This window comes from Danio rerio, chromosome 8 (assembly GCF_052040795.2).
Source record: "Danio rerio strain M-AB ecotype USA chromosome 8, GRCz13ab, whole genome shotgun sequence".
NCBI classification, from domain to species: Eukaryota; Metazoa; Chordata; class Actinopteri; order Cypriniformes; family Danionidae; genus Danio; species Danio rerio.
In genome coordinates, this window is record NC_141028.1 from 31,586,017 (window position 1) to 31,612,620 (window position 26,604).

The window sequence follows — 26,604 nt, forward strand, 5'->3', positions numbered from 1 at the left end:
TGTGCACTGGTGGACTCGCTTATGCTTGAACATGGTGTTTGTAATAGACAAACTGTGATAAGCACATAAGTCCAATACAAGAACACCACATGGATTCAGATCGGGAAGGCCATTACCCCCAATCACACCTCTCCAGGTATCACTGTCATTACCCACGTGGGTGTCCCCTAGTGGAACAACAAACTGCTCAGTCTGCACCCCTCCCAAGGACTTTAAAAAGGCAGAGTACTCTGCACTGGTGTTTGTTCCATGGGCACAAACCACAGTGAGAGTCCTATCCCTAACCCGAAGGCGCATAGGGCCACCCCTCTCGTTCACCGGGGAAACAGACTGCTTAGTCTGGCACCTTCCATCACCCCTTCAAAGGACTCCAAGAAGGCAGAGTACTCTGCACTGGTGTTTGGCCCATAGGCACAAACCACAGTGAGAGTCCTATCCCTAACCAGAAGGTGCAGGGGGGCAACCCCCTCATTCATCTGGGAAAACTCCAACACATGGCGGCTAAGTTGGGGAGCTATAAGCAAGCCCACACCAGCCTGCTGCCTCTCACCATGGGGAACTCTAGAGTAGAATAAAGTTCAGCCCTTCTCGAGAAGTTGAGTTCCAGAACCGCAGCTGTATGTGGAGATGAGCCCAACGATCTCTAGTCGGTATTCTCCCGCACAAGCTCTGGTTTCTTCACTCCCAGTGAAGTGACATTCCATGTCCCAAGAGCCAGTTTCTGTGCCCAATGATTGAGTTATTTTGGTCCTGACCTTTAACCACCAACCGTTCCACAATACACCAGCCTTTTATGGCTCCCCCTGCTGGTGGTGGGCCTGCAGGAGCATGGTCCCACATTGCTTCTTTGGACTGAGTCGGTCAGTTTCTGTGGGATAAAACCTGGCCACCAGTCGCTCGCATATACGAGCCCCAGCCCCAGACCTGGCTTTAGGGTGGGGCCCAGGCTGCGCCGTACTAGGCGATGTCACAGTCTTTGCTGTTTTTGCAAGGGTTTTTGAACCGCACTAAGTCTGACTTGTAACCTAAGATTTTTTGCCTCGAGAGACCCTACCAGGGGCATTAGCCCCCTACAACATAGCTCTCATGATCACTCAGGCACTCAAACCCCTCCACCACAATAGAGTGGCGGTTCATGGAGGAGGAGAAATTGTCTGAAAATGTCAATGAAATGCTTATGATTTCTACATCAAAATCTAGTTCTACTGTTTTAGGTGTAGCACTGTACAACAGTTTACACTGTTTAATGGTGCTTTTAGCTCCATTTGTTTTAAACACATATACACCAAACAAATGTTTCTCATGCTGATACAGAAACAGATTTGCTGTATATGTGTGACAAAATCTGGGGAATATTGGGTTTAAAAATAAACAGATCCACAGGTGGGTGGAACTGAGTTTTTGTTTATTTGTCTTCTTTTGTCAGACGGCATGAACTGTGGTGGAAAACCCAAGCATTGTTTGCTCTTAAGAACACATTTACTAATACTGTACGTAGGAAGACCAATGGATAAACATAATTAAACTCACTGACCAAACTTCAGTCAGAGAAGCTTGTCTTGTTAAGTTCAGATTTCACTGTTGATGAGGCAGTTGCATATTTGCGTTGGATCCAGAGGGAATTGTGTTCTAAGGGAACAATCTATGGGCCACAAACTTGCCCAGCTGTCAAGCTGATTCTACCAAACACATCAGAGATCTTTGATCACATCAAAGGATAATCTAATAGCTTTTACATAGACATTTTTTAATGCATGAGTATGAAATCTCCTCTCCCCACCAACCACCTTAAAACAGCCAGTTCTGTTATACCCTGAGGAATATTTAATTGCTCAGAAGCTCAAGCTCATCTCATATTTTTCAGGGTTTTTGAAAAAAAAAAAAAAAAAAAACAGGGATTTTTTTTTTTCAAACAAAGTAGTATAATATGCACCATTATACCATTCAAGTGTGGGCTCAGTCAGATTTTTAATAAGGCTGTACAGTACTCTCATACATTTATGCTGTTTTTTTCTCTAATATTAATATTTTGAAATATATTTAGAGTCATTCCAAAACATACTTTATTCCTGCAATGTCAAAGATCAATTCTTAGCATCATTGCTTCAGTCTTCAGTGTCACATGATACTTAAAAAAATCTTTCAGACTTTTGGATTGGATGCTTATAAAACATTTCTCATTATTACCAATTTAAAAAAATCTATTTGGGCTGCTTAATTATTTTTGGGATTCACACTTATTTATATTTTTACCATCCAATTTAAACAATTGCAAGATCAATCAAAGTGTTGATTTTGTCCAAAAAAGAGCTAAACCTTACTGACATCAGCCCATATATTTAGTAAGAGTATATATGAAGAGTTTAAAACCTCTAAATCCTCTAAGACCTTTTTTCTTGTAAATAAGCATTTTCTATCAGGCTCCTCTGATAAGGTTCAGAAGTTTCATTTTACATGTAATGATAAGGTTATTATTAGCTTGTAAATAAAAGATCTTTTTTTTTTTCTTTTCAAAAATGTCACTTTAGACAGTTCTTTGTTTTTTAACAAAATTAATTTTCTTTTGCATCAAAACCAGCTAAATCCACTTCTGCTTTATGCAAAACCCTCTTAATCCACCTATTGGAACAAGACAGTGTAATTAGTTGAAAATGAAGATGACATTACAAATTATTTTACCAAACATAAAACACAAATTACCTGAAATTTTTAAATATATAAATCTGTCAGGTAAACGGCGGTTCATTCCTCTGTGATAAACCAGGGGGAAAGCAGAAGGAAAATGAATAAATGAAATCTTTCAAGTGCTTTAATCAATAACAATAAAACTGACATTAATTAAATCTTAACAATCTGGTGTCATTTCTGATATTTGGGATTTAGATTTATTGTGAGTAGAACAATGTAAACATTACAAACATTCTAAACATTTTGGTTAAATTAAGTTAGATTTGGTTATTATAAGTTTGGTAAATTCAAATAATGTAGAGTAAAAACATAGTGTGTCTAAAAGTAGAAATGTAGTGTAGTTTGTGAAACATCAATATCTGTGCATTGTCCATTAATATAAAAAGCTTATCATGTATATAGGTATTATGAAGTAATACAAATGATGTATAGTTTTATACATTATATTTATCTTTTAAAAAATTGCTTAAATTAGCAAATAAAACACAAGGTAACCCTATTGGACAAAAAAGAGATGCCTCTCAGACAATTTTAGAAGCTGTCATTAATTCATTTTCACCATACTTAAGGTCTTGGTCCCGTGTTTATCCTCATAGCATCCACGTGGGGAAAAAATACAACATCTTAACTGACTTTCGTAAAATGGAGTTGGCATTTATTGTATAGTAAATCAGACTCATTCAAAGTAGCGTCGCTGCACAAAAACACGTTATGAATGCATCCTACGCTTCTGACAGCACATTGTGTTTTCTTTTTCTTATGATGCACAGAGTTTTGAGGTAAGGGACGTTTTCATTTGCTGTTCACTGACAGTCGAACAGGCTCATGCAGTTCATCAAACTCCGTCTTTTAAAACCCAAATCGAGCGGAATATGTCTCCTCATAAAGCCAGTGTATCAGCTCGCTGCTACATTGAAAACATATGATTTAATTCTCGCTTCTGATTGGTTCTGGGGATATAGCGGTTTTTGCTGTCAAAGACAAATGGCGTTCAGCGGCTTTTGCAAACAAACTGTTATTTCTGAATGCGCTGACGCTGGGATTTAGATGATTTGAAGCAAATTTATTTGTTGATGGTGTAACATTCACTCAATGCCTTTATCTCATTTTTCCCGGAAGTGGCGTTTAGTGGCTTTTGCATCAGAACTCTTCATATTGAAATAAATTGCTTGATTTTCATCAAGTTTATCTCTACAGAACCGAGCACAGATCCAGTCCAAGCGCTGCCCATTAATCTACATTTAAAGCTAATAAAGTCTAGCAGAAAAATAAATGGGATATTCAAAAGCTCTCGTTTATGAGTTTTCTTCTCATATGAGTACTTGAAAGAAGAAAAAGGAAAAGAACGAAACTATTCGTGCCTCTGTTCAAAAATGAACTCATTTATGTTACTGTAAAAATCTATAGGTTGTTAGTGCGATCAATACTTCTTTCTGTGCATGTCGTGACCTTACTGTGAACTTTCTTTATTTCCTCAGCTCGCCACCTGGGACCCAATCCACGGACTGAATGGAACACTGACCGATCGAAAGCTGGAAAACAACATGCGTGGGGTCGTCCTACGGGTGGTCACTGTTCTGGTATGTACCACATCAACTTTACCAGCCAAGTCAATGGGTTAATGCTGTATGTCATCTAATACAGTGTTTCCAAACCCTGTTCCTAAAGGCACACCAACAGTACACATCACATTTTCAACCTCCTAATCCTAAACCTTCCTAATCAAACACACCTGAATCAACTCATCAGAACATTAGAAGAGACTCCAAAACCTAAAGTGAATGGGTCAGATAAGGGAGACATCCAAAATATGCAATGTTTTGTGCCTCCAGAAACAGGGTTGGGAAACACTGATCTAATAGATACAATGTTCCACATACTGTAATTACAAAGTTTTACAAGATGTCAGTGATGCCTTTCTAATATAAATGACATCAAACAGGCTTAATTAGGATCCCCCATGTTTCGGAGTTCCTCTGTCTGACTGGACTTCATAAGGTTGAAGTAACTCAAGAGTAATCCATATTCTTGTGAGCTCCAGAGGTCTGTTCACATCAAGCCACCAGTCTCTAAGTTCATTAAGAGTAAAATTTTGGGGTGCGATGTACGTAGACCAGGGGAGCTGGGTTATATTGAGATTTGAGTTTTCGTTATCTTCCCTCCAGCGCCGATTTGAGTAAGTCCCTGGAGTTCTTTAAAGATTCAGAGGTTTAAATTCTTCATATCCCTGCTTTGAAGTCAGTTGGAGAAGAAAGCAGTGATGCTGCTAGCCTGCGTCTCTTCTCTCTTTCTCTTCCTTAACCCCTCTATTTCTTTTATTCTGTGATTTCTCGCTCTGACAGAATGCTCTGTGAATAACGTGCATCCACATTTGCTCACAATAACTAGCAATTTGCAGTCTGTGTGCTGCCCCTACTGGTACTAGAATTGAATGCATGTAAGCCCATGTTGATTAGCTGTAGATGCCTGAGGACAGTAGTCTTTTATAGCAAGGCCTTGAGACCGTATGACTAGCAGGTGAAGCAACCAATGATGTTTTAATTTGTGCCATGTCACAGTGTGCACTTCGTTAATGACCATGACAACAATGCTCTCCCTGTACACATCTAGATACTAAATCTAAGACTAAATTAAGACTAAATCATCTAGCTGCTATGTCAGCATTTGTTCATTCATTTTTACACACATTTGCAGCTGACTTGGCCTTTAAATGATGTTTGTCATTTGATTATTTTATAATACTTGTGAGCGGGCAAACAGTTCATTTTTAAACAATTTCTTTGACCAGACTGAATATGTTGTTTTGAAAAACCTGTCTCAAGTAAAGTTATGTTTTTGCCATCAGAAATTAATGTTTTTATTTGGAGGAAGTTGCCAGGCAACAGAGATTCAAAAGGCACATGGAAAAGTTTTGATGTTATTATGTGATGCGAAAATGTGCTAGTTTTTGCAATTGTTTTAGAATTTCGGATTAAGTTACCCATGGGAGAAAAGACAAGGGATAATAAATGACAGAAAATGGTCAAACTGCTTGCTCTACAAACAAGTGTGTTGCTGATTATGCATAAAAATAGAATAACACAGTAAGTAAATATTAATTTGCAACATCAAGAAGCATAAGTCAATGGAAATGAATGAACCCAGAAGTGTTGAGCCAAAAAGATTCTAATAACTGCATTCGCTCGTACGTGGAGAATAAGGTCAATCAGCTCGATCTCACATGGAACGTAACTATTTTACGTTTTTCTCAGTTTAGTGGCAAGTTCAGTCGGATGAAAATGTATGATTTTATAAAGGAAATGAAGTCAGAATGTTAGAAATATTCACACATTTAGAAAAAGTTACAAAATAAAATAAATCTAAATGACCATTTCTGTAGTTTTAGTGTTAAGGCCAGGTTGCACCTAGTCGATGGTTGGCCATTGGGCGTTTCTGAACTATCATTGTGTGACTGTCAGGCTAGTTTGTTTGTTGTGTTCCACATGCTACTTCTCATCTAGCTCATGTCAGAGGGAGTTTGCCTGATTCAGAAAGTAGAATAGGCATTAACCATCAGTGAAAGAGCATTCTGATAGGATATTCAGCTGCAAATTAGAAATGTGAGAAAAATGAAGTGTCGAAGCTAAGCAAACGACGCAAGTCAAGAGAGAACGCAATCAAGCTTTCTCCTATGTAAAATTATTTAGATTATCAGACTTATTTTCAGGAGTGATTCTCTCTGTGGTGAGTGCAAGGTGCTGTGAAATGTACATACTGTAAACACTGCGTTGTTGAAGGTTTGTATGTGTGCAGCACTAAATCCAGTTTTCCTTTGGTGTATTGACAATACAGACCTGTGGAAATGTAAAAAAACACTGAATGTACATTAGGATTGTAGTTGCTGTAGTCAGTTTGGTGTGTTCATGCAGTTTTTAAACCAGACAGGACCAGATCTAGCCAGAGCCACTAGAAAAGTGGTGATTTTGGTGTCTCTTTGAGAATGAAGGAAAGTTCTTTTGATTAAGGTTGCATATTTGCAAAAAAGAGATTTTAAGATTGTGTTTTTGATATAATCAGGGGCACCCCTGGGTAAACTCTGGCCACCCCTGTGGCCACCCCAATATGATTTTGCTGTTGATATTATTAACTTAAATGTACTTATGTAAATTCCCAATGTTTCTATAGATAAATAAATAACATGCAGCAACTAAATTATTGTTGGTGCCACCAACCTAGCTCTAGCTGATTCACTGCCCCTCTCTTCCCATAGTGGCGGATTTGGGCAATTTGCCAAATGCCAGGGCGGCGTTGCAAGTATCTTGCTGGGGCTGGGCGGCACGCGGAGATGATGCAACAAAAAGCATCCCCTAGTAAAAGCATTGGGATACCATTTACTTTATGCAAGTGTGTTAACTTAGAGTGGCAACCCCAGAATAAAGACATTAAGGGTCGTTCACATCTTTTACACGCGTTTTCTATGTGCAACCGAAACAACGCTGGTGAAAGCAAACTGACACATGCGAGCAGAAAACCATTCCTGTGCGGCTCACGCACTCGTGTGTGAATCCCGGTTGTTTACATGCACGCTGATAAAAATTGCGCCGCTCATGCACCGTGAAACCGGAGTAAGCCTTTTGTGAAGAGGTGTCGGCACACAGTGAGTTTTGAAAGTCGACAAAACTAAAGTTTATATAATATGATGATGATAATACTTTCACTAAGCATGGCTATAAAGCAGTAAGGAGGGATAAAGAGTCAGGGAGGTAAGACTTCATAACAGATAATTCTATAAAACACATATTTTTGTATTCTATAGACTTGTCATAACTAATATTCATGCAAAAGGTTTCCTAAGTGATCTTAGCATATCACTCTGTTACATTGTTTTCCAGTAACATTTAGGATTAATGTCTGTTATTTATTTAGAATAATAATTGTATAATAATATTCATTGTATTTATTTAGAATAAATATAAATACATTTTTATTTTTATTGAAAAATAAATGTAACTATTAAAGGAGGGTGGGTATATGGGGTGGTTCGCCCAGGGTGTCATAAAGTAGAACCACCACTGCCCTCCCTGATCGTCGTTGACAGCACACACACACATCTTCAATCGACAGTAATGGCTATGTAGGCTAATATTTACTTTAAGGTTCATCAATAGAAAAAGCTGCATTAATAAAATGGCTCAAAAAGGGATATACCTGTAGATAAATGATTTTATTAGGGTCTGTATAGTGAGTGTGTGTGTATATAGTAATGCCTGTTGTTCAGTTTGTTCATTTGTTTGTTTTATCATTTAACTCATTAATCTCCATTAATTTTATACATGGCATATACTGCATGCTGTACAATAAATGTATGTGAAAAACAACTGAAAAGTTATTTCTATATATGAGAAGTGTTTTTAAACTAAATATAAATTTTTATTTGGTTTGCAGACAAATTTATTAAATGAATTAAAGTCACATTATTTAATTTACCAGAAACAAAAATATAACATTATACTGAATTCATTATTTTTTTGTGTGCCACCCCAAGATTTGGTGTGGCCTCTTCTGGCCACCCCTATGAAAATTTTCTGGGGGCGACACTGGTTATAATCGTTGAAATGTTGAAAAATTACCTCTTATGAGCAAATCTTTGAGTAAAAAATTTCTGTTTTAAGATAAGTTTGAATGTCAAATAAATGGAGAGTAAAGTAGTTAATTGGGTTTGAAAAAAGCATAGATACCATTTCTAATTTGAAACTATATCTTGAAGTAATAAGTAATGCTATTACTTTAATGTATCTTAAAGTAATGTTACTACAGGATTTGTTATCTTAAATGAGGAAAGCAAGGATAGACTTGAGAAGGTCAGTCCCAGCCAGGAGGAGGGGGAGCATGATTGGTTTTCTACCTCAGTCCAGTCAGCCAAAGAATCATGAGATGTAAATGAGAGGGCCCGTATATTAAATGACCAATAATGTAGTTGGAAATTAGGTGGGGAAAAAAAAGCAGTAATACAGTAACGTTTTAAAATAGATCAATTTAAATTGGGGAAAGATGGTTCAAGAAATATAGTCATATTCATGTACTTTAATCTTGCTTTAGTCTTCCAATTTTTCTTTTTATCATTGAAAAATATATAGTGAATTATTCATTTTAAATATCATTAACTTTAATGCCCTTGTCTCGTCACTTTTTTCCATCTTTGAAATATTTAAAGAGATTTGTTGATTTTTAAACCATCACAAGAGCCTGCTGGGTTCTTTCTATGAAATAATTTCCTTTTTTGCATGTTGTTTGCACAACATGAGTTTAAGGCAAAAGTTTACCAGATATTATTTCTCTCTAAATAATAATAAATAATACAAATTTAAATGGCTTTTCAATTCTCAATTATTTTTCCCTGCATACTCAACGGCCACTTTATTAGATACTAGTACTGGGTTTTCTCTTTTTGCCCTCCGAACTAACTTAATCCTTTGTGGCATAGATTCAGCAAGGTACTGTAAATATTCCTTAGAGATTCTGGTCCATATTGACATGATAGCAGCACGCGGTTGCTGCAAAATTGTTGGCTGCAGATTCATGATGATAATCTCCCGTTTCACCACATCCTTAAGGTGCTCTATTGGATTGAGATCTGGTGACTATGGAGGCCATTTGAGAACAGTGAACTCATTGTCATGTTCAATAAATCAGTCTGAGATGATTCATGCTTTATGACATGGCACGTTATCCTGCTGGAATCAGCCATCAGAAGATGGGTAATCTGTGGTCATAAAGGGATGGACATGGTCTGCTGTGGTGTTGACATGATGCTCAATTGGTACTAATGGGCCCAAAGTGTGAAATTGAGACTCATAAGACCAGGCAATGTTTATCCAATCTTGTATTGTCCAGTTCTCCTCTGACTTCTGGCATCAACAAAGCATTTGCACCCACAGAACTGCCGCTCACTAGGTATTTTCTCTTTTTCTGACCATTCTCTGTAAACCCTGGAGATGGTTGTACGTGAAAATCCCAGTAGATCAGCAGTTTCTGAAATACTCAGACCAGCTAGTCTGGCACCAAAAACCATGCACGTTTAAAGTCACTTAAATCACCTTTTTTCACCATTCTGATGCTCGCTTTGAACTTCAGGGGATTATATTGACCATGTCTACATGCCTAAATCCATTGAGTTGCTGCCATGTTTTTGGCTGATTGGACATTTGCATTAACAAGCAGTTGGACAAGTGTACCTAATAAAATGGCCAGTGAGTGTATATTATGTGACAATATTAAATAACAACCAAAGACAAAAAACTCCTGTCCTTGTGAGCTGTCTTACTTTATAGTATAGTCTGTGTGTAGAATAAAAAAAGAGTCTGTCTTGTCAAAACGCTGGCTCTGAATGTTCTGCTCAAAGAATCTTGGATAATAACATCATGACTTCAATTTAGAGTTCACAGGATTTTCAGCCTGGCATTGATTTACAGTCTAGGAGAGACTAATTGAACCCGTGAAGTATTTGAGTGCAGAACTGTAATTTCTTATTCAAACATTGTATAAAAATCAGGATGAATCACTCCTCTAAAAATGAAGAAAAGCCAACAGAAGATGGAGTGCCAGTGTAGTTCCACACAGCCTTGTACAGAAGCATATGGTTAGGGAGGCAGGGAGCTTGGAAGCCTGGGAAATGTTGTTGTTTGTAAAGTAAACCTTCAGGTGGATGGGGAAGGCGCATGTTCCCTGCTGGTGGCTGATGGAGCACTTCTTTCAGTCTCACTGCTAGCTGCTAGCTGCTAGTGGCCCACCGGTGCCTTGGAACTTATACTCCCCGCTGCTCTCAGACACCCCAGTGGCAAACGTGTCAGGATATGCGACGAGTTGGTTCTGACAGCTCCTCACAAGCCTGAGAAAAGCTGGTTCTGTTCCAAACACAAGAACTGACTGCAGACATATACACACATCTGTTGTGAAAGCTTGCAGTCTCACTGCAACATGACACATGTTTTTGATTCACTCAGTGGATCATTTCTGCATGCAAGAGAGAGTCTTCAAAACATCTGGAAGAGATTGAAGACAGAAGTGATATAGTGTATTCATATGAATTAGTAATGGAAAAAAGTATACAATTGGTAATTATATATATTTTTTTAATCAAAATTAATTTGAATGCAGTGACATGATGGCTCAGTGGTTAGCAATCTCGCCTCACAGCAAAAAGGTCTGATAGAGTCTGGCTGCAGACATGATGCAATCTCAGACCGGTGCAATCTCAGTAAAATATTTGTTGTTTTTGATGTTTTTTGCCGTTTGTTGCCTAACCTTAAAACAAATTAGTTCCACTCCAATCTACTTGTAACCAGGGGAAGTGACACTGACAACAAGGTTAGGATCCAAATGCAGGTTTATTAGGGAAGTTAGGCAAGCAATGGTCAACACAGTTAAACAGATGTATGATGTATGTATATATACAGTTGAAGTCAGAATAAATAACTCCCCTTTAAATTTTGTTTCTTTTTTAAATATTTCCCAAATCATGTTCAACAGTGCAAGAAAATTTTCACAGCATGTCTGATAATATTTTTTTTCTTCTGGAGAAAGTCTTGTTTTATTTAAGCTAAAATAAAAACAGTTATTAATTTTTAATAACAGTTATTAATTTAAACACCATTTTAAGGACAAAATTATTAGCCCCTTTTATTTTTTTCTTTGATAGACTACAGAACAAACCATCATTATGCAATAACTTGCCTAATTGCCCTAACCTGCCTAGTTAACCTAATTAACCTAGTTAAGCCTTTAAATGTCACTTTAAGCTGTATATAAGTGTCTTGAAAATATCTAGTAAAATATTTTTTACTGTCATCATGGCAAAGATAAAATAAAGCAGTTATTAAAGACGAGTTATTAAAACTATTATATTTAGAAATGTGTTGAAAAAAATAAAAAAAATAAACAGGGGTTATAATAATTCAGGGGGGCTAATAATTCTGACTTCAACTGTATGTGTGTGTGTATATATATATATATATATATATATATATATATATATATATATATATATATATATATATATATATATATATATATATATATATATATAGCTTCATCTGTGAGTGTCTAATCAGTGGTGACTTGGAGCAGGTGAGTGTGTGTTTCATGACTGGGTTCTGTAATCTGTAGTCCATAAACCGGCAGATTTGTAGTTTGTGTGAAAGTGAGTGTTTACCAGCGATCTCTGGATGTTAGAGCGCTGGTGATCATGACACTATGTAAAACATATAAAAAACACTTTTAGTTCAACATAATCAGACGTATAATATACTTACAGTGCGAGTGGAGTGTACAAGTAAGAGACTGGCAAGCTTGAAACACGCTGTCGAACATGCAGGTTCAAGTGCGCATGCGGGGCTGACATTGCATCCTGCTTAATGTGCGTCTGAGATTGCACTAGTATGAGATTGCATTGTGTTTGCAGCCAAACCCTTCTCAGAAGGTCGCTGGTTCGAGTCCCAGCTGGGTCAGTTGGCATTTCTGTGTGGTGTTCTCCCTGTGTTTGCCAGTGCTTTGGTTTCCCCCACTGTCCAAAGACATGTTGTATAGGTAAATTGAATAAACTAAATTGTCCAGACTGTATGTGTGTGAATGAGTGTGTATGGGTGTTTACCAGTACTGGGTTGCAGCTTGATGAGCATTTACTGTGTAAAACATATGCTGTATAAGTTTATGGTTCATTCCGCTGTGCCGACTCCTGATGATTTAAGGGACTAAGCCGAAGGAAAAATTTATAAATAAATGAATAATTTGAATGCCTATCACTAGCATGCTGTTCATTTATTTGTACTTAAAATGTACATTAATAGATCATTTTGCCCTTTAATTGGGTCCCATTGTGCATGATATATTATTATTATCATTTGTTGTTGTTGTTGTTGTTGTTGCTGTTGTTGTCATCGTAATTGTCATCTCGTCGTAGTAGTAGTAGTTATAATGGAAATAATAATAATAATAATAATAATAATAATAACAATAATAATAATAATAATAATAGTGTATTTGCATTTTCATGTTTAAAATTATGTTTATAAACTGTATCAATCTTGACAGCAAACAGTGTTCCCCTCCTTTTATGGTATTATCTGTTGATTTACGTTCATTTATGCTGTTTATGCCATATAAGCTGTCAAGATATTTTACTTTTTTATATTTTCACCACAGTGGAATGAACTGCCCACGTATCCAGAATATGTTTTACTCAGCAGATGCCGTTCCAGCTGCAACCCATCACAGGGAAGCACCCATACACTCTCATTCACACACATAAAACTACAGACAATTTAGCTTATCTAATTCACCTATACCACATGTCTTTTAACTTGTGGGGGAAACGGGAGCACCCGAAGGAAACCCACACTTACACGGGGAGAACATGCAAACTTCTTCAATCTAAGGGTGTCAAAATTTATAGTTTCTTCTGCTGGCATGACGTTTCCTCTCATCTTGGCTGTTACAGCAATACTTCTTGATACAGACACGAGCGAGTGTCTGCAGAGTTTTCTTCACCGTGTCTATCATGGATCAGCTGTGATCGCCGCTGACGTTTATCAGTGTCACTCATCTGTAAAGAGGGCCAGCGCATAAGAGCCAATCGCAGCGCGAGACCAATCGGTGTAAGAACGAACTTGCTAGACTATTTGCTATAAATGCTCGTGTTGTTTAAAGGTACAGTTTATATATCTGACTGTCTGTATTAAAGTATTAAATTGTATTACAAATAGTATTTTAGTACAAGAATTGGTCAGCTGTGAAGAAAATATTAAACTGTGTATGGAAAGCAACGTTGATGCACCGAGATATCGAATTGAACCGAATCAATGACATGATATTCGTAACCGTTAGACCAGTGTAGGTTCACACCTCTACCTCAATCCAAAAAAGATTGTAAAAGGTGCTGCTATAATCATTTGTTTCATAACCAAACCAACTCCCAACCAAGACAAAAAACTGTACAGTATAACAATAGCATAAGAAAAAATATAATATATTTTTTTCTATATATAAATTTGCATTGCATGATCAAACCACATGCATGCTTTTAGCAACACTTACAAAATGATAGTAATGTTAGAGACATGCATCACCTTGCCCCATCGCTGCTATTGATTCTCATAGCAGCGACAGTGATTGTCCACAAGATCACAGTGAATCAGAACCGCTGTATGTGTAGCTGGTAAAAGGGATGGTCATATAATGAGAGAGGGAATCAATGCAACATGGCTTGAACACAAGTGTGGGGAGCCGTACCCCTTCTGGGCAGCTCAATAAGAACACAGCTATGTCTCAATGTAGATAAAAAAGCGATACCGAAGGAATTCCGTTAAAAGGGTCATTGTCGCTGCGCTTTTGCCCCCAGTCTTAAGTGTTACAGATATTCTTCAGATCGTGCTGATGGCCAATTGGACCGGGAGAATTCGGCAGGGGTCTCGCGCGGGCCCCTCAGAGGGAGGTCTGATAGATGGCACCTCTTGGCTATAGTGCGAGTTGGCATGCATATCCTCACTTCCTCTAATAGCTTATTGAGCGATAGGGGTCTGGTGAGGATTAGAAAGCGCTGGCTTAATGTGCAGGCTGCATGCAGTCAATAACGCTCCTTCCATGATAAATCTGCCTGACATATTCCCAGAAACACTTCAGACATCAATAGGGATTTGTTTAAGGGAATATGAAAAATAAACAGCAGGCTATTATTTTCACTGGGCCATTGATGCATGGATGGTAACAGTATGAGAGTTTTGCCGTTTTCACACTCTTTCTTACTCCACACTTCAATCTACAGAAATGAATAGGCGGATTATGTGTGAAACGTTTTGTTTTGTTTTGTTTTGTTTTGTTTTGTTTTGTTTTGTTTTGTTTTGTTTTGTTTTGTTTTGTTTTGTTTTGTTTTGTTTTGTTTTGTTTTGTTTTGTTTTGTTTTGTTTTGTTTTGTTTTGTTGGGTTATACTTACTTCAGCCTGATCTCACGAGGAAACGTATGTTACATTTTGTCAGTTTGGGTAGTTAATTCATACGATTTTAGTCATACGAATACATACGATTTTAAAAAGGAGGCATGGCACCCAACCCCACCACTAAACCCAACTGTCAGTTGGGGATAAGTAAATTGGATGAATGAGATTGTATAAATTCATACAAATTAGACATTAATTCAAAAAGTTATAAATTGTCATGAGATCGGGTTATTTACTCAGCTCATTTTTTTCCACAACCTTAAATGAATCACTCAGATGACAAACCACTAGAGAACGCTGTAAACATTTTTGCAAATCTGAAATACATTACTCAGAGTTTTGCTCAGCATTTATTAGGTGCCGTGCAAAGAAAAGTCAATTATTCTTCTATAATGTCCAGAAAAATGTATTAAAGTGCAAAGAAATAAAAAATGTTAGTCAAATGGTTTAGTTTAGTTTAGTTTAGTTTAGTTTAGTTTAGTTTAGTTTAGTTTAGTTTAGTTTAGTTTAGTTTAGTTTAGTTTAGTTTTTGGCCTGTTTTGACTTTTTACTGTAACTATTAAGACTTCAAAAGAGATTTAAGCACATATGAAAGATACACTTTGTTTTTGTTTTTGTTTTTTTTTTAAGTTACATTGGGTCATTAGTATTGGATGATCATGGTATGTCCATGGAGCTGCTGGAGATTCTGAAAGAAGATATTTGCAGTCCATGTAATAGTTAAAGTTGCCTTTAGCAAGCAGCTGTGTGTTGAATAGAGCCACCTAGGTCTATGAAAGATTCTAGCTGTATTAACTTTGCCTTGAGTGTTTTTAGAAGACTTTATATACTTCAATAGTTTTGAAATCTTTTAGTGCAAGAAGGGCATCTAATTTGTTTTTCTGTAAATGCTTGGCTAAATGCAGTGCTCTCTTTTATACAAAAAAAGTCAGGAGGACCAGCTTTAATGTTTTCCTTTAAAGATATTATGGATATTATGCTAGTGTGCTTTCTCATGAATTTTAACTAAACAAACTCCTGGTTTGTAGTTTAGACTTTGGAAAAATGTTAAAAGAGACATCTTTTGCTCAATATCTGTTCCAGCTTAACTATTTAATTATTTAAATATTTCCCAGTGGGACAAATCACATAGCTTCAGAAGGTTTTGATAAAATACCAATTCTTTCTTTTCTTTTCTTTTCTTTTCTTTTCTTTTCTTTTCTTTTCTTTTCTTTCTTTCTTTCTTTCTTTCTTTCTTTCTTTCTTTCTTTTTCTTTCTTTCTTTTCTTTCTTTCTTTCTTTCTTTCTTTCTTTCTCAGCACAGTATAGGCTGATTCCTCACTAGCTCTTTAGATCTAGTTTATTTATTCATTTATTTATTTATATATATATTTTTTATTTATTTATTTATTTATTTATTGTTTGTTTGTTTGTTTGTTTGTTTGTTTGTTTGTTTGTTTGTTTGTTTGTTTGTTTGTGAACAGTGTGACATTGCTACTTAATTTGTACTAAATCAGAATTTACTCTGCCAAACTTACTATTAGATAAAAGTCTGATGGTATCAATAGTCTGTATAACCATTTCATTAATGCTGTGATATGAAATTGTAAAAGATTTGTGTAGCCAGATGAATACAAGTTAATGAAAACTTAAATATTAGGAAAGTCTGTTTAGAATTATGTAATTTTTAAATGATTTAATAATTAAGTTACAATTAACATTTGTTTATAATTATTTTACTTAGTAAAGACTTAATGAATGTATAAATGTGTCTGTATTGTAAGTTATTCCAATTTGACTTCCAGACATGTCCTATTATCATTTTTTTTTCTATTAAGTAGTCTATAGAGGGTGTGGTGTCTGAAAATCAACATGCAGTATACTGAAAAAAAGGTAATTCATTGGATTTGCTTTTTTTAAGGTAAGTGGTTGCACACAATTTATATGGGTGAAAAAAAAAACAATTGAACATTTGAACACTACTAAATTGAATTTATTTTCTTTAAATTTATCCCATATAAAATGTTCACAACCACTTACTAAGAATTAGTAAATCTATTGGATAATTAGTAAAACATGCCATCCAACTGATGCAATATGTTGTATTTAGTTATTCATGTCTTTCTTCTTTATGCACCTACATTATGCACCTTTATACACCTTGCAGGTATGTGTAAACTGCTTTGAAGTTCAGCAGTAATAAATTAACTTGAAATTTTCTACATATTTTTGTCTTTTTTATTCAAATTAAATAAAATGGTATCAATGCCAGTGTTGACAAGATATGATCAATAGGCAATATCAAGTAAATCAAAATGAGACCCGTCTAGTCCTGAAGAGTCCTTATTTTAGGAATCTTCTGATTTTTTGAAAGTATCTCAACCTATTGTTTGTCACAGTATGTGAATAAGAAAGTAATTTTCACCACTAGAGGGCACATATTCATAACAAATAAAGGCATAGATTGATGACAACATGATTGAGTGTGAAATCACAAAAGTTGTTGTCTTTATTACATCCTACAGCAAGGGTCACCAATCTCCGTCCTGGAGGGCCGGTGTCCCTGCAGGGTTTAGCTCCAACCTGCCTCAACACACCTGCCTGGATGTTTCAAGTATACCCAGTAAGACCTTGATAAGCTTATTAAGGTGTGTTTGATATGGGGTTGGAGCTAAAATCTGCAGGGCACTGGTCCTCCAAAAAAAAGGCTTGGTGACCCCAGTCCTACAGGATGTAATTTCTCTTGATTGCATCCTACAGGATGTAATACAGTAGATGTTAGAATGTTAGCTGAGCTATGAGCTAAAGTATTCAAAACTTATCATGGCAGTATGAAGCAGAGTAAGGCTGAAAGTTATCAAAGCAAAACAAGACCACTGATAAAAATTCTGAAAGCAGCGCAACACGGCGTTCGGTTCTACCAATCATGATCTTGTGAGGAAGAAGCAGCCTTGTTTTATTATTCTAAATATGTTTTATATTTCTTGTATAATACTGCTCTGTGCAGTTTAATAAAATACACAGGGGGGAAAAATGGAGGGTGTGTGACCTCATTACATTGCGACTGTTATTGTCACCAGCTATAGTCATGATCTAGATCAAGATGCCCACACTCTCACACATTTAGACTACACTGCCCATAATGCTTTGCATTAACACAGCTGATACACTACAATCTATTGTGTGGCACACCCACTCACTCAAACCCACACACCAGTGTTTGTGAGTCTTGTTTCATGTAATAGACATTTCTGAGTGTTTCACCGTGTTCTCCTGGTTTCTGTCTTTTGCAACTTTGGACTGTGTTTGGATTATCGATTGTTTGCTGCCCTGACCTCTCCCCTTTATTTTGAATTTTTGTTTGTGGATTAACCCTGTCATTGCTTCTGATTTCAATAGTATCTGGATGCAGATATCGTCTACACGTAGCCTCAGACATGCGATGTCAGACACTCCATGGAGCTAGTGACTAGTAACGTCACTGTGAAGGGTAGGGTTAGGGTTGGAGTAAGGTGTGTGCATTAAAAGCATTGAATGCAGCTCAGCTTGCAGCTCCACCCAGTTTTCTTTCAGACTCCTCGCCCTGATTTTGACCTTGACTGTTTTAACCATTCATCAATAAACACTCATCTGGATCCTCTTCAGTTACAGAAACTAGTTAAAACTGCTTGTTTCTCGAAATTCTTTAAAACATTTTGGATAATGCAAGCACATACTGTAAGTCAGCAAAATATACTCTAGTGCAAAAACACTGCTCTAGTGGCTTTTTGGATATTTTATATTTTGGACATTTTAATGAAAAAAAAGTACATATTGTGCCTTTAAAGTAAATGCTCTGTCACAGCACTTATAATTCACAAATTAATCAAACTGGCATATGCATTACATCCCTTCCTGTATACCAACATTTTTTTCCCTTTTACTTTTGACAGGGTAGTGGAATGTACTGTATATTGCAAATGTACATTAAATCTCTGCCATGCTTTCATAGTTATTGGAACTTGCTCGTCCTTGAATCTTTTCCACAGTCCCTCTCTAAAATTCTCTCCTTATAAAAAATGCGCTTTCTCTGTTTGACCTTCAGAAACTCTCCAGAGTCAGTTTGGCAGTGTATGACAATGTTTGTAGACCTTTTTATGAAACCCAGTAGGCCCAAAGCTCAGACTAAATCCAAATCGCATCATATCCACCTCCACAATAGTCTGCCAAGCTGGTTTTGGAGATCCACGGAGACTCCGCTCGTCTTTATCTGTGGAAAACGACTAATCAATTCCAATGGCGGTGAGTCTCGCTGCTGCAGATGAAGTTTCTTCAGTTTTTGGCAGAGCTAATGCTTGTATGATGAGTGTGAATCCGGGTATATATTTTTCATTTAAGATCCTTCTCGTAAAAGACTTAATTTCTTTGATGTGAGCACAGTAAAACCTTAAATCCCTAATTGAGCATTAGGGATCGGATGAGTCAGTCAGAACTCATACTATGAATAATGTATGACTGACAAGCACCATCAAGTTAATGTTTTGATAAATGTGAGACTCTATCTCTGTCTCTCTATATATAAAACTGAGAAAAAGGACAGTGTGTTCAGGCACCCCTTACACTGAAAATGTCATTTCAGAGTATGTTGGCTACATTTTCATTCCCAGAAATTTCAAGCTGTTCTGAAATATTTACTGAGAACTGTGTAAATCTGTGAAGAGAGTGTACTTTTCTGTTATTGTTTTGTAACAGAATACTAATAATTTACTAGCAAGTGCTTTTAGGCCAGGTATGTGGTTGTGTGATGGAGACTAAACAGCTTAGATTAAATCCAGAATTTACCTGTTATTTGTATTTTAAATATATATTTGAATTTAATTTATATTTCTAGTTACGCAATTAAATGATGATTTTTTTACGATTTTCATTTCTTAATTTTACCTTTATTATTATTATTATTATTATTATTACTATTATTATTATTATTATTATTATTATTATTATTATTATTATTACACGTCATAACCTTGGAATTATAAGGTTCTATCTGCGTTCTAAATGATTTAAGGAAATTGAGCTTCAAAGATTTTGCATTCCATATAGCAAACAATATGAGTGTAACAATTCTCTTTCATACATAAACATGACAGCGACCCAAAATGTTCTTAAATTTGCAAAATGGGGTAAAAAAAAATGTCAAATGCAGATAGAACCTTCGAATTCTAAAAAGTAATTTTCCACTTGGAATTATAAGGTTCTATCTGGCAGATCATTAATTGAAGCATTACTTTTCAAGAAATATAATGCTTATTAATTTAATTTAAAGATTAAAATTGGTGTTGTAACATGTTGATGTTTGAGAAAGTTAATATTTTGCTTTCTATAGCATTCATGTTTTAGGATGAATATATTTTTCTTTTTCAAATTAAGCATACAAGGCTATGGTAAATATTTTGCCAGCTCAGATGTTAATTTTATGAATAATATGGTAATCTTTATTGAATTATATAGTTTATATGAATTAATGAATTATACAGTATTTACTGAATTGTTTATACATGAATTAAATTAAGTATTTGCCCTTCAAGGCTTAACATTAGATTTAAAGACTTTAAAAGGAAACAGACAATGTGCAAATGAGTTGTTTAACAGAGCTTAATAAACACTGAATAATGTTTCACTGACATGTACTGTATATACTGTATAAACGAATAAAAATATTTCACATTTAATAAATATATTTTTTTTAATTAATAAATTTCTTTTTTTAACCCTTTAAAATATAACATTTTATCTTAATGTAAAAAAAAAATGCCAATACTTCTAAATGTTGTGTTTTTTTCTGGTCTTTGCCACTGTCAATGGAGCAGTCTGGCAAAATGACAAAGAAAATCTTGATTGGTCCTCATGTGTGCATTGGAAATGCTGATTGACTCACAGAAAGAATCTTATAGAGCCAAGCTAGAGTTAGACTTTGCAGATAAAACCTTTTTTGTAGAGATAGTACATGGAACGACAAGTCTTCATTTGTTGCTGTTTATTGTAGTGTTAATTTAAACGCAGAACTGATATTGAATAAACAAAATTAAACAATTTTGGCCACCAAACAGACTGAAGGTAACGTCTAAAGACTATGTACTCCCAGCAGGCCCTTCTCCAGTTGGCCACACCCAGCCTGTTAAACTTCCTCTGGCCTGAGGGGGCTGCAAATCACCAAAATGAAAGAAGTCATGATTCACAACATAAACGCCCTTTCCATTGCTCACTACATTCGGACACGACTGTCGGAATACATCCCTTTGTGGCAGTCGCACAGAAGTTTCAGTTTTGTTGTGCACCATGGGAGAGAAGCTGGATTCTTGCGGTGTCCGAAATAAAGGACTGCAAAAGCAAGAGCCATTATTCTCTATCCGCTCACCATGGTTAAATGAATGAATGAATGAATGAATGAATGAATAAATGAATGATTGAATGAATGAATGAATGAATGAATGATTGAATGAATGAATGATTGAATGAATGAATGAATGAATGAATGAATGAATGAATGAATGAATGAATGATTGAATGAATGAATGAATGAATGAATGAATGAATGAATGAATGAATGAATGAATGAATGAATGAATGAATGAATGAATACTAGAAACTCATAGACCACTAAAAATGTTGGAGGTAATGTGGAGACAACCTTAAAGCTGTTTCATTTTTTATTACTCGTTTGTGAATAGAATTGTTTTTTGTTCCAAAAAAACAAATAACTACAAATTTTCATATTGCGTGCATTGACCTGCCTGGACATCACTGCAATACATCCAGTCCAGTCGACAGGTTGCATGCGGTCAAGTTGCAGGAGTTCAAATATTTAAATGGGTCCATAGCACATTTTCAGATCACTCCTCCACCTCAGCTCCACCAGTGTACAGAACTGCTACTGTGGTTGCATACATGTTATTTTTTTCAGGAGCATTGTGCTGTTTTCTCAGACAGCATGTATGTGAATATACTGGCAGTAGCAAGACTTGATACTTGCTGTGAGCCAATAATCAAATCAGCAGCAGCAGCAGCAGCATAGCAGACCTATGCCATCAAGATCAAACGCATCAACATTTCTTTATCCATATTTATTACCATACTAAATATCACCAAGAGTTGTCACGATGACTTCATTATCTGCAAAAATTCACTCAAGCACCCCCAAAACAAACAAATGCATATTTACTTTCCCCACATTACCCTTGATTGGATATGACGTGGCACTAATTCCCATCTGACTTTTTTTTCCCCCGAATTATGCCACAGCTCATAAGGGGAGGTTAAAGCCAAGTGACATTAAGCTTCAGCCCATATACAGCCGCATTGCCTCCTGCTGAAAATAAAATCAAATTATGAGCATTAGCTAAGCTGCTGTAGGAGCTTATGCATCTGCTTCAGGTAAACACTTGTGTCAGCTCCAGGAACGGATCTGCCACCCTCAGAATCATGAACGTCAAGCTGTGTTCGCGCTAGACTATTTATGATACCCTGCCGACTCTAAAACCGTTGCCCCCTTTTACTTCAATGTCCGTAGGCATTACCGTCCGACTTGTTGTTGTTGTGTGTGTGTCTTAATCCTCTTCGAATGTTTTTGTTGCTTATGGCTAGTTGATTTAGTCTATTTATAAGTTGATATAATGATTTCTGTGTCATTTGTCTCTCCAGGAAGAACCGTTTGTGATGGTGTCTGAAAATGTGCTTGGAAAACCTAAGAAGTACCAGGGTTTCTCAATCGATGTGCTGGACGCTCTGGCCAACTATCTTGGCTTCAAATATGAGATCTACGTGGCCCCTGATCACAAATATGGCAGCCAGCAAGCAGATGGGACCTGGAATGGTCTTATTGGAGAGCTGGTTTTTAAGGTAAGACATCGTTTGTTTTATTTATTTATTTGAGGAGGAGGTTTTGATTTTAAAATAAACGTGGGCAAGACCACGAGAATTTGGATTGTAATGACAAGAATAAATAGTTACATAATTGTTCTATCTATCAACATTTCTGTCTACTCTGTCTATTCTTTTGTCTCTGTCTTTATGGCAGTCTGTCTGTGACATACTAAAGACTAACTCTACCTATATCTTTATCTGTTTGTCATACCATATGACTCTTTATCTTTAGCCAGGTTTAGTGCCTGAATTCTTTACAGATGATGCTGATGGAAATGCTTATATTGTATTAAATGAACCTAATTTCAACAACAACAAAAAAAATTGTATAAATTTAGCGCATAAATTCTTTATCACTATTTTTATTGCGGTAATAACAGAATCACGGTAGACCTACAGTGAGCTTTGTCACACAAGGATTGTTTCTTCAAGCTCAATCAGACAATCAAACGCAAGCCTAAATGTGGTCATGTTTCGGTATTTTGAAAGATTTGTGTATTTGAAATCACAATAAGATGGCAAGTTTCAGTCTTTTTTAGTGAAGAGGGTGGGGGAGGGAGAGACGGGAGTAATTTACAATCATATACAGTGATATAAAATTTTATTAAACAATGCACTGTTACAATGTGTTGCAATTCACTAAGTGAAGTTTTTTTGTTTTATAACATAATTTAGAGAAGAGCACGCACTTATGATTGATAGCAGCTGGTCCTTCGTTAGCTAAAACACAATTCACCAATCAAACGATTCCTGAATCACTATAAATATCCAGAGTATTTTACCTTAGCCATCTTCTTTTTGAAGAATTCTCCTTTCCACCCCTACTCCACCCTTTTCCTTGTCAGGGCAGCACGGAGGCCCAGTGGTTAGCATCATTGCCTCACAGCAAGAATGTCACTGCCTCAGATCTTACCTGGCCAAGTCGGCATTTCTTTGTGGAGTTTGCATGTTCTTGCCGTGTTTGCATGGGTTTTCCCCGGGCTCTCCGGTTTCTTCCCACAGACCAAAAACATGTAACTTGTAACATTAGTAAATTGACAAAACTAAATTGCCATCATAGACAAACATTAAATTCAGCATACACTCTCCATCGCTATTCATAATCTACATTTATCATAATCAAGTTCTCGAAACTTACCTGAGCTCAAATTCCTCTTTCTCCCTGCAATGGGAGGGAGCCCCGGGCTCGAGGATCTCACAAGCTCAGGGCTCTCTCCCGGGACAGCATGCCAAACACGTTTTATAATCAATCATAAGCTAAGGGCGAACTCTTAAAACGTATAATAATTCTGTTTCGTCAGTTTTGATGTAATCACACAGTTAATCAGTAAAAGATTAGTTGAATCAAAAATATTTTTTCTCTTTTACTTTTTTTTTACATTGAAAAATGAATTATGGACTGTGTTGATAACAAAACCACAGGATGTTGGGAAACTTAAGTGAGAAAAAAAATGGATGGAAACTTAGCTTATATATTTCTTTGTCAACTTCTTTGAAATACAAGAATCTGTTTGTAAATCTATCTATATGTTTGTCCACTGAATAGCTATGGAAAATATTGGGGACAATTATTTTGACCATGCTCCATTTCTATTGATGTACTTGGTTCATTAGATATGTGAAATGAAAATTATTGTTTTATTCTATAGTCTGAAAACATAACATTTCTTCCAAATTGGTCAAAATAACTAATGTGTCAAATAACTAATAAATATAATTTTTTTGAAAACCAGGGTTGTTCCACCAAATACTAAACTCTTTTGAAGTTTAAGCACTGATATTGTGATGTAAACATGTCTGAAAACATGACACTGTTTGTTCTTGTTTTGATCAGTTGTTATTTTATGCTCTAACAACATTTTTAAATTCTGAAAATGTCAGTTGTTTGCAAAAAAGAAAATAAGCCACAGATATGTTTTACTCAAACACAGCTAAAAAATGTGTTTAATTTAGTTTATTTATTGTAATTAAATTTTTAAGTTATTATATAACTACAAGCTCAGAAATCCTAAGTGGTATCTTTATATTTTTCCATACCTGTAAATCTACAGAGAATGGTAATTACATATAACATGGCAATTTGATCTTGAACATACAATGGAAACAAACACAAATCGACACACACACAAAAAAAAGCCAATCATGTTGTATAAATGTTTTAGAAACTGCTTTAATTCTCTTAGAATAAAACAGTCTAATATTTAAATCCCAAGACACACAGAAAAACACACTCAGTTACTTGTCTGAGACACTGCAAATACTCATTACATAGTATTAAGTCTTGTACACTAAAAGTGATTGCTCTCCAACAGTGGCTCATTTATATCATCATTATACATAGATATATCTCCTCCTACCTAAAACTGCTCAATGTTAACGCATTAGGCCACTATAGACATAACAGTAAAACTGCTTCCTAACAATTTGTATTCAGGACAATGCTATAAAGTAAATAACTTGAAATCAATTGAACTCGAAAGAACCAAGTGCAAGATTGCTTACTGTTAGCGATGGTGAAAAGGGAAGAAGAGTGTGAAAAAATCAAGGAAATGAATGGACTCAGCTGTACAAACACAAGTGCTCTGGTAACTGCGTAAACAGCATTCAGCATTCCTGATGTATATTCTGAGCTTATTTGGGGTGTTAGCACTTGCAATTCAATGCAAATCAGTGTGTGTCTGTAATATATAATAAACACGTCATTGTGCAGATCAGCTATCTTTATAGTTTTAAGCTGTTCAGTTTACCGGGTTGTACTTTAACTTAAGCCTTATTGTGTTGCTTTCATGTTAGAATAAGCATTTTCTACACTGAGTACGAATTGTCGAATCATACAGAAAGTGTTCACTATTACAATGTGTTTTTATTAATTAATATAAATATGAAAACTCATTTTAACCAGTCTGTAACTGAGCATTACAATGTATTGCTTTCCTATTCTCTACAGTATAAATGTCTGTCTCTCTATTTATAATCAGCTATATTTGTCTATCTCTCTGCGGCTTTTTTTCTGTCCTTATATTTGTGCTTGTGTATTTGTGTATGTATCTCTATCTGACTTTATATCAATATTTCAATATAGCCCACATGACTCTATCTATACTTTCAACGTTTCTTGGTTTATGTTGTATGGTTTACCTGTTGTATTTCTCTGTATGTCTTTTGTGTTTTATCTTTTCACCAGTTTCTCTCTGTTTATATCTACAGTACTGTATGTGTGTTTCTGTCTACATTGTCTTTCTATGCAGTATCTATCTGTGTTTTAATTTATGTCTGCTCGCTTTGTGTCTCTATCTACACAGTGTCTGTCTGTAAATGTATATGTCTGTCTGCTTTAGCTTTTTTTACACACTTTTAATAGCCAGCAGCTGGCTCTCTGCAACTCTCACATGGTCGCCCACTGTAGCTAAACAGTCAGTACCTGGATAGGAGACTGTACAGGAAATCTAGGTTGCTGCCAGAAGTGGTGTTAGTGAGACCAGCAAAGGGCCGCTCAGCCTTTGGTCTGTGCTGGTCCTAATGCCCCAGTATATTGATGGGGACTCTATACTGCTCAGTGAGCACCGTCTTGACATTATGGATGACTCTCTCTGGTTGTTACAAATCACATGATGTCCTTTAAAAAAAAGAGTAGGAGTTTAACCCCAGCATCCTGGGTAAATTTGCCCACATGGCCTGCTAACCATACCCATATCATAATTGGCTTCATCACTCTGTTTCCTCTCCACCAATCAGTTGGTGTATGGTGTGTGGTCTGGAGTAATATAGCTGCCATTGTATCACTGGTGGTGGATTAGGAGATTCCCCCCATAATGTGTAAAGCGCTTTGAGTGTTCAGAAAAGCGCCATATAAATCTCTGTCCCTGTGTTTGTCTGTTTATGCAGTATCAGTCTGTCTCTATCAATGTCTAGCTACCGCCTGTCTGTCTCTGTCTAATTATATCTATCTTGTTCTCTATTTGTCTGTCTCTCACTTAAAACAACTTTAAAATTAGCAGTAAATGAAAAAAAACCTGGATGCTGTGGTTGCCAGAATTTTACTGTTAAAATGGAATAGAAGCAGTTT

At 36.1% G+C, this 26,604-nt stretch overlaps 1 protein-coding gene across 17 annotated transcripts in view; it reads left to right on the plus strand.

The window, feature by feature from the left end:
• grid2 (glutamate receptor, ionotropic, delta 2) overlaps positions 1-26,604 on the plus strand; it is a 704,272-nt gene that overhangs the window by 504,966 nt on the left and 172,702 nt on the right. For all 17 annotated transcript variants that reach the window (XR_015497018.1, XR_015497017.1, XM_087263207.1 and 14 more), the window contains 2 exon segments: positions 4,167-4,268; positions 22,317-22,514. Coding sequence is in view for 15 of the 17 variants with exons in the window: in XM_087263207.1 (XP_087119333.1) it covers positions 4,167-4,268; positions 22,317-22,514 (300 nt within the window). In the remaining 2 variants the exon portion in view is untranslated.